This window comes from Chenopodium album, chromosome 4, assembly GCF_948465745.1.
Source record: "Chenopodium album chromosome 4, dcCheAlbu1.1, whole genome shotgun sequence".
Taxonomy (NCBI): Eukaryota; Viridiplantae; Streptophyta; class Magnoliopsida; order Caryophyllales; family Amaranthaceae; genus Chenopodium; species Chenopodium album.
The window spans coordinates 14,577,805-14,590,128 of record NC_137837.1 but is presented as its reverse complement, the minus strand read 5'-3'; the positions used below and the strand labels follow the sequence as shown (position 1 = coordinate 14,590,128).

Here is a 12,324-nt window from a genome sequence, read left to right as displayed (position 1 = left end):
GAGAAAAACGAGGAGAGAGAAAGCATAAATGAGTGAATGAGAGAGAAAGTTCTTTTTCTTTAATTTTGGAAATCACGTGCCAGGACAGTTTTTTTGTCCATTAAATCCGCCATTCAATATCATTATTGAACACCCGCTTTTTTTAAAAATTTGTGTTGTTTGTTTCCCTCTTTCTAGTCTCTACTTCATAGTACTCCCACCATTCGGTTCTTGTGCAGCTCGCCACGACCGTCACCGTCCACCGCTACTACTTCCCGGTGAGCCACCTCAATTTCTTGTTTTTTTTTTTCTTACCACTTTAACACCTTTCCACCGCTATTACAAACTGAAATTGAGGGAGTTCTTCATCCTACACTAATTTACTTCGTATTTGGGACATTTTTTTAGCCCTTTAACACCCATTTCCCAAATTAATAGTATTGACACTTTGTGAATTTAATTACTATACCCTTGGTTTTGTATAGTGAAGTTTAATTTTTGTTGTTAGTTTCGTTAAGCATATGATATTTTTTGCATTATAGTTTTGAATGATATAATATTGTTTCAATTTTATTTGGCTAAGTTGTTTTAGTTATTGGATTGGAGGGAGAAATAAAAAAGTTGGGTTTATCCAAAGAATTGTATTAATTAATTATCTTAAGTGAGTTTTGAGTTGGGTTTGTTGTATATTTTAGAAAGACTATCTTGATAATTTCTTTGCAAACGGTGGATAATTTCATTTTGTGGCATTTACCCTCAAATGTTTATTATAAACTTTGGGTAATTAGATGCTTTTGTAGGTGAATTTTTGATATTTCGGGTTATTAGGAGGTTTTTCTTTGTTTTTAGAGTTGTGAGGATCAAGGTTACTTTGATGTCTATGATTTTCCAAATAAAACATGTTCAAGTTTTGTATCCCATGTGGAACTTGGATGGCCTATGTGCTGCGCATGAAGCAAACTAGTTTGTTTTTTACATGTTAACAACGATGATGATAATTTTGTTGTGAATACACTAGTTGAATCTTGAATGTGAATCTGAAGTACGTTTTTATGTCATGACTCACGCACACCTACTTTCTAGTGCTACTTTAATTAGTTGTAATTATATTTCGTATTTGGCATCAACCGTGGCGGAGTAGTAAGTTTTATATATGATCTATTGTGATTTGAAATGAAGTTGGACTATATAAGTCTATTGCCGTGTAACTGTGTGGATATTATTATGTAAGTTTTTGAGTTTGGATATTCGTGTTATTAGTCATCTTCTTGGTTGTGAATGGATAATATTTTTTTTTTAGTTGACACTATTTGACTTTTACACTATTCACAAACAATACTTTGACTAGTTTTTGTGAATTATAGCTACGATAAAATATAGTTATATGGAATCTTGTTTGAATCATCTCAATTTATATTTTATTAATATACACTTCTTATTATTTTACAATACCGATAATTAGAGATATTAATCGCTAAAATAGTGCGTTGGCAAGCGTGATAATAGAAAGGTCTCAACTTAAAAAAACGGAGGTATTATTTGGTAGAGATGTCTTGGTAGACCCCCTAGAAAGGTGTGACAAACTGCAAAGCCAAGTGGTTTATTTTGAGTAGTTTGCTTAGGAGACCTCTTAATGGTGATGAATGACATGTATATTGAATGGTGTTTGTGTAAAGTATACATGCTGAAAATTGTTTGTCTTAATTAAATATTATAACCTCCATAATGTAAAAATTTCAAAGGAAGAAGTTTTGAGGGCTCATCTTGAGAGTGAGGCCTGTGAGGGGCAGTGAAGTTTATTAGAAGGTAGCCCATGGGCATCACTTGTTGGTGGGCAATTAGTAGGATGGAACTAATCTATGGTATTATATTGATGTGAAAAAATAATCATACTGAGTCATGAGGATTTTTTATAACTTTATTGTAATTTTTTTTTTTTTTTTTTTTTTTGGAGAGGGGAGGGGAATAGGTTAAGCTGCACACTTGAGTCTGTATATCTATTAATTAATCTACAAATTGGTCATGGATTCTTACTTTCCATGTATGTGCTTGCTTAATGTTTTTTGTATGGAATGAATTGTGTACATGATGTGGTGGAAATTGCCAGATTTCTTCCGATTTGCTTGTAAGCAATGCTGTTCTTTTCTTAACGTTCCATACCTATTTTCTATGCTATGGGAAATCTTAGGCTAAGGTTATACGCCTAGATAGAAAACTAAGCTTTAGTTTTCTTATTTCGACTTTGATGGGATTATTTCTAAAGATTTTTCAAATATTGTCCTTAATTTGTATCTAAAAGTTTGACACGGAGTATGTTCTTTGAATTCTAAAATTTTAGTTATGTGTTCATGACCTTTCTTGTTGCAGGTTTTTTAAGAGTTGAGGGTTGCTGGAGAATTGGAGAACACTATTATCTATTGATAGGGATACTGGAATTTATCATGAGACAGAGTGCTTCTATAGAATGAATGTCAGCAACACCGTTGAGTACTGAAGTTAAGGATGGTGCCTGCAACTACTTCTCAGCACTCTACAGTCGAGATTTCTTGTTTACAAAGAGTGGATTTATGTCATAACAGAAAGGACGCTACTTCTAGTTTTGTACATTGTGCTAATGTGAAACCATGTCAGTCTGAATTAGCTTCTCTCTTAAAATATAGCCATGCATGTCAATTTTGGTTACAAAGTCCTAGATTTTGTTCTAGGCGAGATAACTTCCAGTTAAACTGCCGAGCTCAGCATGGTAATGTCTGCATAAATGATGTTGATGAGATTAGACAACAGAGACATACGCCTGGTGCACAGAAGAATGCTTCACAAATTAGTTTAAAGAAGCCTGTTTCATCATTAGAAGGACCCTTTGTTGAGAACAGTGAGCTTAAAAACAATCATATTCTTCAAAAATACTGCAGCTTTGGAAAGCTATTTGAAGCAACTAGGTTGGTAGAGGTCATGGCCCGTCAAAGTCAAATTCCTTACTTCCCTTCTTGTATTAATTTGATACGCGGTCTCATTAAACAAAACCAGGTTGAGAAAGCAGCAAAGGTCTTGCAAATTGTGGTAATGTCTGGTGGTGTTCCGGATGTTATCACATACAACATGTTGATTGGGGGATTGTGCAAGCGTGGGGAATTGAACTCTGCCATTGAGTACTTAGACGATATGAGCTTGAGTGGCTGCTTACCAGATGCAATCACGTATAACACAATCATCAGGAGTTTCTTTGATAGGGGCAAGTTTGATCAGGCTATTTCATTTTGGAAGGACCAACTTAGAAAGGGATGTCCTCCTTATACTATCACGTATACAATCTTGCTAGATTTGGTTATGCAACATTGTGGGTTAGTAAGAGCTCTTGGTGTGTTGAATGATTTTGCTGTTGAAGGCTGTTATCCTGATCTAGTTACCTACAATTCACTGATAAACTCCAGTAGTAAAAAAGGAAATTTCAAAGAAATGGCTTTGGTGATGCATAGTCTAGTTTCTCATGGTTTGGAGCCAAATTCTGTGACTTACAACACTATACTTCATGCTATATGTAGCCATGGTTATTGGGCTGAAGCGGATGACATTTTGTCAATCATGAATCAAACTTCTCATCGTCCAAGAGTTGTTACATATAATATCTTAATCAATGGTTTGTGTAAGCATGGGCTCCTGGATCGTGCCATAGATTTTCTTGATCAAATGGTTAGCAAAAACCTTTCCCCAGATATAATCACATACAATACCCTATTAGCAGCCATCTGCAAAGAAGGAATGTTGGATGAGGCTCTTTGCATTGTTAGGCTTTTAAGTGATAGAAATTGCTCTCCTGGCTTGATTACTTATAACATTGTCATGGATGGTTTGGCGAAGAAAGGTTCTATGGAGAAAGCAATGCAGGTGTACAATGAAATGATTGATAAGGGAATTGTTCCAGATGATATAACTCATCGTTGTTTAGGCTGGGGCTTTTGCCGGGCAGATAAACATGATGAGTGTATGGAGGTATTAAGGGAGATGAATAGAAGAAACCACAAGATTCAAAACAGGTTTTATAGGTTTATTATTCCGGAATTGTGCAGAAATAAGAAGCTGGATATTGCTATACAAGTTCTAGAAATCATGATCTCCAACCAGATCAAGCCAGATGAAACTGTTTACACCAATTTAATAAGAGGAGTAGCTGCTTATGGTGTGATTGAAGAAGCTCATGAACTGTCTTCTAAGCTAGTTGAATGGGGAATTCTAAGAGAAGGTGTTAAGCTGAATTGAAACGCAAATTTTGACTTCTTCAACATTCCGAGTATGACCCCTTCTGCATCATATTTTCTCTGCTTTAGCACAGTGTTATTTATTTATTTTTTTTAAGTAAAATTTTCTTATAACGTACTTTAATTCCTTCTTTTACCAAAAAAGATTATGAAACTGAATTTGAGCTTGATCAAGGCAAAAAGAAGCACATAAAGTTCATGCTGCCTATACTATCTAGAATTTTCTTTGCCCTGTGTAGGATTAGTTTTCATGGTTACTACCTTTTGCAATTTGGGATTTCCATGTAAAAACTTGCTGCTTTTATGAAGGCGCATGATATTTAACTATGTCTTACTTTATGATGTATGTAAGCATGAGTGTCTTTTCTTTAATTGGTTGATTCTTAGCTATGCTATGAGCCCATGATGCTGGTAACATCCCAAAGGGAGCACTGTCTGACGTATTGATAAACTAGACTGTCATATGTTGTGGAAGCAACTTCAAATTTATTTTTTGACAAAATGCACTTTCTTTCATGTCTCTTTAGAGCCACTTACTCCATGAAATAGAGCTTTATGCGAAAGACAGAGTGGAGAGAATGTTAAGAACTTTGACTTACAATGCTGTCTGCTTATGATTATCTGCTTTCAGCTTTCTGTTTTATCTGTTTCCCTTCTCCTTTCCTTAATCCTATGATGCATATGAGCATGGTTGTCTTTGCCTAATATTTTTTTTCTTGGCTATAATATGATGCCGGTAATGTGTGATATTATTTTTGGACTGGTATATGCTGTGAAATACATAGCTGTAGATACTTTTGGTTCATCACTGCATTTTCTGTCACTTTTTAGAGCCAGTCGCTCCATGTGATTAAACTTCTATGTAATGGAGAGGAACTTTGACTGACAATGTGGTCTACTCATGGCTGGCTTTCACTTATCTGTTTATCTGAATGCTTGTCATTTCATAATGTTGGACCTTAGAAATGTATAATGGTTTTTCAAAACTATATCAATCAATTCATTTCAGCTTTGCCTAATTTATTGAATTTGGTGTCAGTTGAGCATCTGTTATCTTACATCTCCTGGTTTGAGAACGAGTATAAAGCAATCTTGAATTTGTGCCATCAAAAGGATTCCAGGCCATCTTCACGCAGCTGATTTTTGTAAGTTGGGCTTGTCAATTTTATTTCTCACTCAACTTCCTTTCTGTTACAATATGCAAAACATTGATGTTTATCTGATAAATAATTGCTGCTAATGGGTTTATGGCTTATTTTACTGCAAAGTTTATTTCTTACTAGGTGCAAATCATATATTCTGCATATTCTGACATCATTCTGTAAATTATGTTTTAGAAGATGAGGCAAATAACTTGGAAGTTAAGTAGTTTTAAGTCGCTGATACAGTGCCACTATAATCTTTTTTCTGTCTGCCATGGAGATAGGAAAAAAAAAAAAAAAAGAGAGAAAAACAAGTGCTACTTGCATTCTAATTATGAAATTAGGATTAGGAATATCTACATGACTACTACTGACAATGTGATCTTTGTTAGGGATTTCTGGTACTCATTTACTTTTTTGCCTTGACCTGGTCCTTTAGTAGGTGGAACTCTTGACAGGGTACGTCTCCTTCCTTGTCACTAACAAATCTTAAACATGGGGCTGATAACAAGCTGAGATGAACTCGAATTTGGGTCAGCTTTACTTGGGTAGAAAGAGTAGTATATAAATGCTGTCCAAGTTTGAATTTTCTAGCTTGGAAACTCTAAGTTCTGCTTGGCCATTATATGGCCATTATACTTGGGTAGAAAGAGTAGTAATACTTTAAAGCTGTTAAATTACTTTTCCTATATATGTGCGCATACTTCAATATTGGACACACTATATTTAACAATTGAAAAATAATCAAATACAATTGTACTATTGTACATCTTGTATTGGAATTTAAATACTCGACCGTTTTTTTTTTTATTTTTAAATACTACCTTGAGTCCTTGACAATTAGCTTGAGCAAGAAATCATATAGAATTTGTATTGTCTATAATCTAGTGAGCAACTTAAGGCTACTTTAAAGTTGCTTCATTTCTATCTACATGATTAAGAAATCAAATACACATATACTTGTGACTTCAAATTTTTAAAAATAATTTACAGGGAAGTACATGTGGTAAAAGTAGAAAGTGAAATATTTACACTTTTGCTGAAATATTTCTGGTAAATGACAGCGTAATGACAAGCTTCTAGTTGCCATCATTAAACATGTATGGAATTTTGGGCTTTCAAGAAGAGCTGTTTATATACATTGGCTTATATAGTTAGACATATTGACATAATATCACATATCACTTTTGTTGTTGGAATACTTTCATATTCCAGAGGCTGCAAGTTCTTTCTGTGTAGAAAGAACTGGAAAGGCCTTACTCAAGCGTTTGAAAGATTCAGCGGAAACTGCATCCATTTCCATTAGGGTGTTTGCCAATTCCATAGCCTCGTCACGCCACCCTGCGAATCCTACCCCTTCAATCAATAAAATATAAGTTGTTTCATTTGGCTGACAACCCTTTTCAACCATCTGTCCCAACAATTCAACTGCATCTGTCAGCCTACGTTCTTTGCAAAGGCCAAGTAGGACCATATTGTAGCTAATAACTGTTGGTTTTGTGCCAAAGTTCTCCATGTCCCTTAGTAATTTCATAGCCTCATCAACCATCCCATCCCTGCAAAGACAGGATAGAAGGGCATTGTAAGTAATCTCATCAGGATCAACCCCATTCTTAAACATATCTTCTACCACTTTCATAGCCCTTGTTCGATCCCCGACATTCCATAATGCACTTATCAAACAGTTGTAGGAGCTTGCGTCTGGATCACAACCCACCTCACCAAGCTTATCAAAAATCTCCAGAGCTAGATCAGCCTTCCCATTCTTGCACAGAGCTGCCAAAACAGTGTTATAATTGACAATATCAGGCAAGCAGCCATTAGAAATCATGAGATCTAAAACGCCAATCGCCAAATCCAATTTCCCCTCTTTACAAAATGTTGAAATAAGAGGATCATAGCTATAGTTATCAGGTTTTAGGCCTTTTTCCATCATAACCTTCAGCATTGTTAGAGCCTCCTCCACCTTGCTCGCACGACATAATGCACCAATCAGTATGCTATAAGTGACAACATTAGGCTCAGATCCTCGAGACAGCATCTCTCTCACCAATTGCTCCCCTTGTTCCCATTTCCCTCGGTCTAGTAACGCCCGTAACAGGATGTTGTATGAGATTACATCTGGATGAGAACCTTGGGAGGGTAAGTTCCGAATAAAAGCAAATGCTTGATCCACTGACCCTTCTTTGCACATCCCTCTAATCATGGTGTTGTAGACATACACGTCGGGCACGAGCCCTCTTGCTAGCATATCATCGAATACCTTCATTGCTTCATCAGTCCCACCTTCATTAAGAGTAGCTTCTATCAATATAGTGTAGGTAACAACAGTTGGTTGACAATCATCTTTCAATAACTTTTCCAAGACTCTCGAGGCCAAATCAAGCTTCCCCCTGCTACAAAGACTACCTATCATGATATTGTAAGTGACTATATCAGGTGAATATCCTTTAGCCTTCATTCTATTAAGCAGGTTATTAGCATCTTCAATCCTATTTACCTTGCAGAAACCACTGATCATAGCATTATATGCAAATAAATCCGGCTCGCCTTTCGATTCCAATATATTCATCACCTCTATTGCTTTATCAACCTCTTTGCTGTTGAAAAACCCTTTAATGAGCTTTGTACTGAGGACTAAATCAGGCTGATAACCCCTGCTCACCATGCTCTGAAGAAAATAGAAAGCCTCATTATAGTTTCCTGCTTTATATGACTTCTTGATTGATTTTAGCAACTGTGTCTCTTTGAGATCAAATGGTTGCGAAAATGTCGGTCGAGTTTCGACAGAATATGCTCGAATTTTTGGTATATTTCTGTAGTAAACCTCATTTGGAATGCTCTTTTTGCAGGTAATTGGACAATTATGATGATATGAATGCAACGAAGGTACTCTGAGCTCTGTAATATAGGGAAGGCAATTAGGGAATAGTTCAGTTGTGTATATTGTCATCTGGTTTTTTTTTTTTTTTGGGTTGTGCCTCAAAATTTTGTTTTAACATTCATAGTTTCTGCATATTTCAAAAGACAGAAAGAAAGATGATTCTTGCAAAAATCTGTTCTCTATCTTTCTTTCTTTTTTTTAATGTTTGTTTTTAATTTTTTTTTTTTAAATTTTTTTTGGGTAATAATAATCAGAAATTTAGAATGAAGAGGTCCTATTGGCTGTGGGAATTTAGAAGGTTGGACAGTGAGATAAGGGTATGCACGTGTATGTCTAAAAGCCTAACACTTGGCTTAGTTGGTAGTTTGGGATTATGTGTCAGAGTATGTACCCCATGCACAATTTTGAGGATGGATGTCCACTAGGAATGCAAATATCTCTCTTTTGTGCTCCCTCTAGTCCTGTGTTTTTTTAGCGTCTAGCGTATAAATTTGACTTTAGCACTATTTATATACATAATTTTGATCAATATTTATGTTCTATAGTCTATATGCAAGATTAAATATATTCGTGCAAGTATTTGTTAAAATAGTCTCAATGTATATATACTACTCTGTATTGTTGTTTCCAAATATCAACTTTATTTAATTTACACCTATTGCTAATTATAAAAATATCAACTTGACTTGATACATTTTCTTTATAGAAAAATGTGTGAAAAAATTATCTAATAAAATCCTCTTTTGGTTAGTAAAAAAAAAAAAAAAAAAAAAAAAAAAAAAAAAAAAGTTGTTTAAACATATCATATGTGAATAATGTGATTCCGGTGGTTGGCCAAACTTGCCAACATTGAATCCCATGGAAGTGACTTAATGAGACCTAATTTTTTTTTTTTTTTTTTTTTTTTCACGTTTTCTATTGCCTCCCTCCATCCTTCTTTTATTTTGATTTATTTCTTTGGTGAAGAGTGACGGAATTGACCCAATTTTAGGAGATTTTAGTATTGATTCTCATCACCCATCTTAGCTTTATGCCTCTCTAAAAAAATAATAATAAAAAAAATACGATAGATCTTGTTGGTATTGGTGTTACATTGTTACTCACTCTTCAAGGCTTAATCCTCTCAAGATAAAATCGACTTCATGCTATTAAATTTTCTGGGTATAATGAGATATTGTTATACACACTCGAGTGCGCGGATGCATGGTGAACCCAAAGACATTTTTTGTTCTGTCTTGATAATTGACTAATTGTTGCTCAAATAATTATTTTCACAGTATCATCTTGCTAGGTGTTTTGTTCGACATTGAGTATAATGAATTTGTGAGATTTTTATCATACTAGGGTTTCTGAATTCCTATCCCTTATTTCTCCCTTGAGACTGGTAAACCCGGTCAAAATTGATCCTAGATATACAAACAATAAAAACTGAATCGGGTATCTATTTTTTCCGGATAAAATATCTAGTTTTTCGAATATTTTGGGTATCCGAACATTGTAAAAGGTACTCCGTATTACTTTTTTCGTTTTTCTTAAGTGTTATCCTTTGAACAACATATAGTTTTAGGCAAATTAATCAACTTGAATATAAAAAAAAAAAAAAAATTGTAAGGGGAATAGGTAGGATATTAATTAGAAAATTATAAAAGAACACAGTATGGTTAATTTTTTATTATAAAGTAAGGAATGTGAGAGGGAAAGAAATGATTAAAAAAAAGTAATGGTGGGTTTGAGAAGGGACCATAAGAAGAGATAGGTATATTATTTAAATGAAGTAGCCAAAAAAAGAAAGCGTATAATACTCGACACCACAAAAGGAGAGTGTAACACTTTTAAAAAATGAAGGGAATAGTTTAAATTGTCCTTGAATATTTGTGACAGACATGACAATGCACAAATTTGACTAAAATTGGTATGATGTATGATTAGTCATTCGTGTTTTATAGGTTAACATGAAACATGACATAACCTAGTAGTTAAGACTTAGATGTTAAACTTGAATTGAGATCAATAGGGGGTTTAGACAGGAAGAAAAAAAATTCATTAATAAAAAATAGCCAAATGACACTTACTAACAAATTTCTAAGAAATCTAAACTTCCAAAATAATAAGTATATAACCTATATAACACCTAAGAACTAATTTCATTACATATTCAATCAACAATCATATTAGGGTTCGTTTGGCATCGTTGTAGTTTTATTGTTTTTTTTTTTTTTTTTTTTGTTTAAAAAAAAAAAATCATATGATGCATGTCATATAATGAATTAAAAAGTAGTCAAACCTATTAATATCATAATAATTTTAAAAACTGACAACAGAAAAGTGGAAACACCTTTTTCTTGTTTTTTTTTGGTTTTTGTTTTTTTTTTTCAAAAAAAAAAAAAAAAAAAAAAAAAAAAAAAAAAAAAAAAAAAATCATATGAAACAACACAATATGTGAGTTAGTACCCTAATTCAGCTTAAAATCCACTAATGCATTGTCATTGGGTGAGAATACTCATGTGGTCCGATCCTCTAGATACTTACGGAGATTATGAAACCCTAGATCTTCAAATCTCGTTAGAAGAACAAACAATGAAATTAAACACAATAATAGAATAATTATTATATAATAGATGAGATCTATTTATTGAAAGCAATTATATTTTTTTGGGGTTACCACCATTAAGAATACCAGTGGAACGAAGTCCCTAAAAGGAATCACAACTAAGACTAGGAAGAAAAGAGATGAAAAAGGAGAGAAAAAGGAGAAGAATGAAGGAAAACCTTCAAAATATAATAGAAAAAACCTAGCTATGGAGGCTAGAAAAACCATAAAATGGATAAACCCTCGAGGGACCAGAAAAACCCGGCCTCTCAAGGAAAAAAACTAGAGAAAACCCAATTTGTTTCATCGTTTCGAGATCACAACCGTTTTAAAATTTTGTACAATCCAAGTTTTTGAATATATAAAAATTTACATCAAACGAAAGATTCATTGAATGAGAACTTTTACCCAACACATAAACTTACTTAGTAATGCGTTTTAATAGAGAAAATACAAGTTTATCACTTTGATAAACAAGCCAAGTTTATCAAATGACATTTATGTAATGGCCTTGATATTTGTGCTTATATAATAAAATATTCATTGTAGTGCTTTTGTATAATTGTCGAGAAACTAGCTTAACGTTGATATTTCATAGACTTGAAACTCACAAATATTCAACTATTCAAGAATAAGGTAATTAAGACTAACATTAATAGATAATACTCACAAGCAATCAATAAACATCTATCCTTTGGGGTTGACCGACCATACCTTTTATTTCTCCATTTTTCTTAGGGTTTTCGTTTGATTCGCAATGGTGATGTTGAGGCTGGCAAAATCTCCATTGAAATAACTTGAAGAAGTAGATGAAAATGATGAAGGTTGGTGGGGAAGAAGATAAAGTCTCCATTGAAGTGCAGGGGCTTGGAAAAAAAAAAGAAATGAAGGTAATGAAGACACAAAAAAGCAGTTAGCTAACTGTGAGAAGTAAATTACACAAACACCCTTCACTATATATCATCCTTTACCCCTTCACAAATTCAATTGCTTATCAAGATGAGAAACCTAGCAGCTTAATTTTATTATATATTTTAATTTCAAGTTCCTATCTAGCATTATTTGAATAAAGTGGAGAAAACATAAACTTGATCGAGAGTTTGATTATGTTATTAGCTCTATGTCCATGATGCAGGCGATATATTTTAAAAAGTAGATGAAGCAAATAATAATATATTTACATTAATTTTAAATGCTATAAATAATTAGGGGTAAATATAAGGTATAGGTTCAATGATATCAATTAGTATAAGAAAATATAAACGCAATGAATATTAATTAATATTGCCAAAGAACGACATTTGTTATCATATATACAAATAAGTGTTTTAATTAGAAGTTTATTTGCACAAACAAAATATACCTTAGGTCTCAAACTTTATCCTATAAAATAAAAGTATTGATTAATTTGGATTTTATACAATTAATACGTCATAGAATCTTTAAAATTGTACGTAGTGCATAAAATTCTTA

The 12,324-nt window shown here is 33.5% G+C and overlaps 2 protein-coding genes across 2 annotated transcripts; one reads left to right on the top strand and one right to left on the bottom strand.

Moving 5' to 3' along the window:
- Positions 1–155: 155 nt before the first annotated feature.
- Positions 156–8,790, top strand: LOC145628951 (uncharacterized). The gene is made up of 4 exons (XM_081681395.1): positions 156–257; positions 2,347–4,267; positions 5,275–5,380; positions 8,230–8,790. Exon 2 carries the CDS (start codon positions 2,482–2,484, stop codon positions 4,234–4,236), a length of 1,755 nt encoding a protein of 584 aa, XP_081537521.1. The 5' UTR covers positions 156–257; positions 2,347–2,481; the 3' UTR covers positions 4,237–4,267; positions 5,275–5,380; positions 8,230–8,790.
- Positions 6,338–8,330, bottom strand: LOC145628952 (uncharacterized). Its single transcript, XM_081681396.1, has one exon. It carries the CDS (start codon positions 8,328–8,330, stop codon positions 6,582–6,584), a length of 1,749 nt encoding a protein of 582 aa, XP_081537522.1. The 3' UTR covers positions 6,338–6,581.
- Positions 8,791–12,324: the final 3,534 nt, after the last annotated feature.

Bases quoted from the DNA above. Each gene is read 5' to 3' on its own strand.
- LOC145628952 (XM_081681396.1), bottom strand. From the start codon at position 8,330: ATGACAATATACACAACTGAACTATTCCCTAATTGCCTTCCCTATATT.
- LOC145628951 (XM_081681395.1), top strand. From the start codon at position 2,482: ATGGTGCCTGCAACTACTTCTCAGCACTCTACAGTCGAGATTTCTTGT.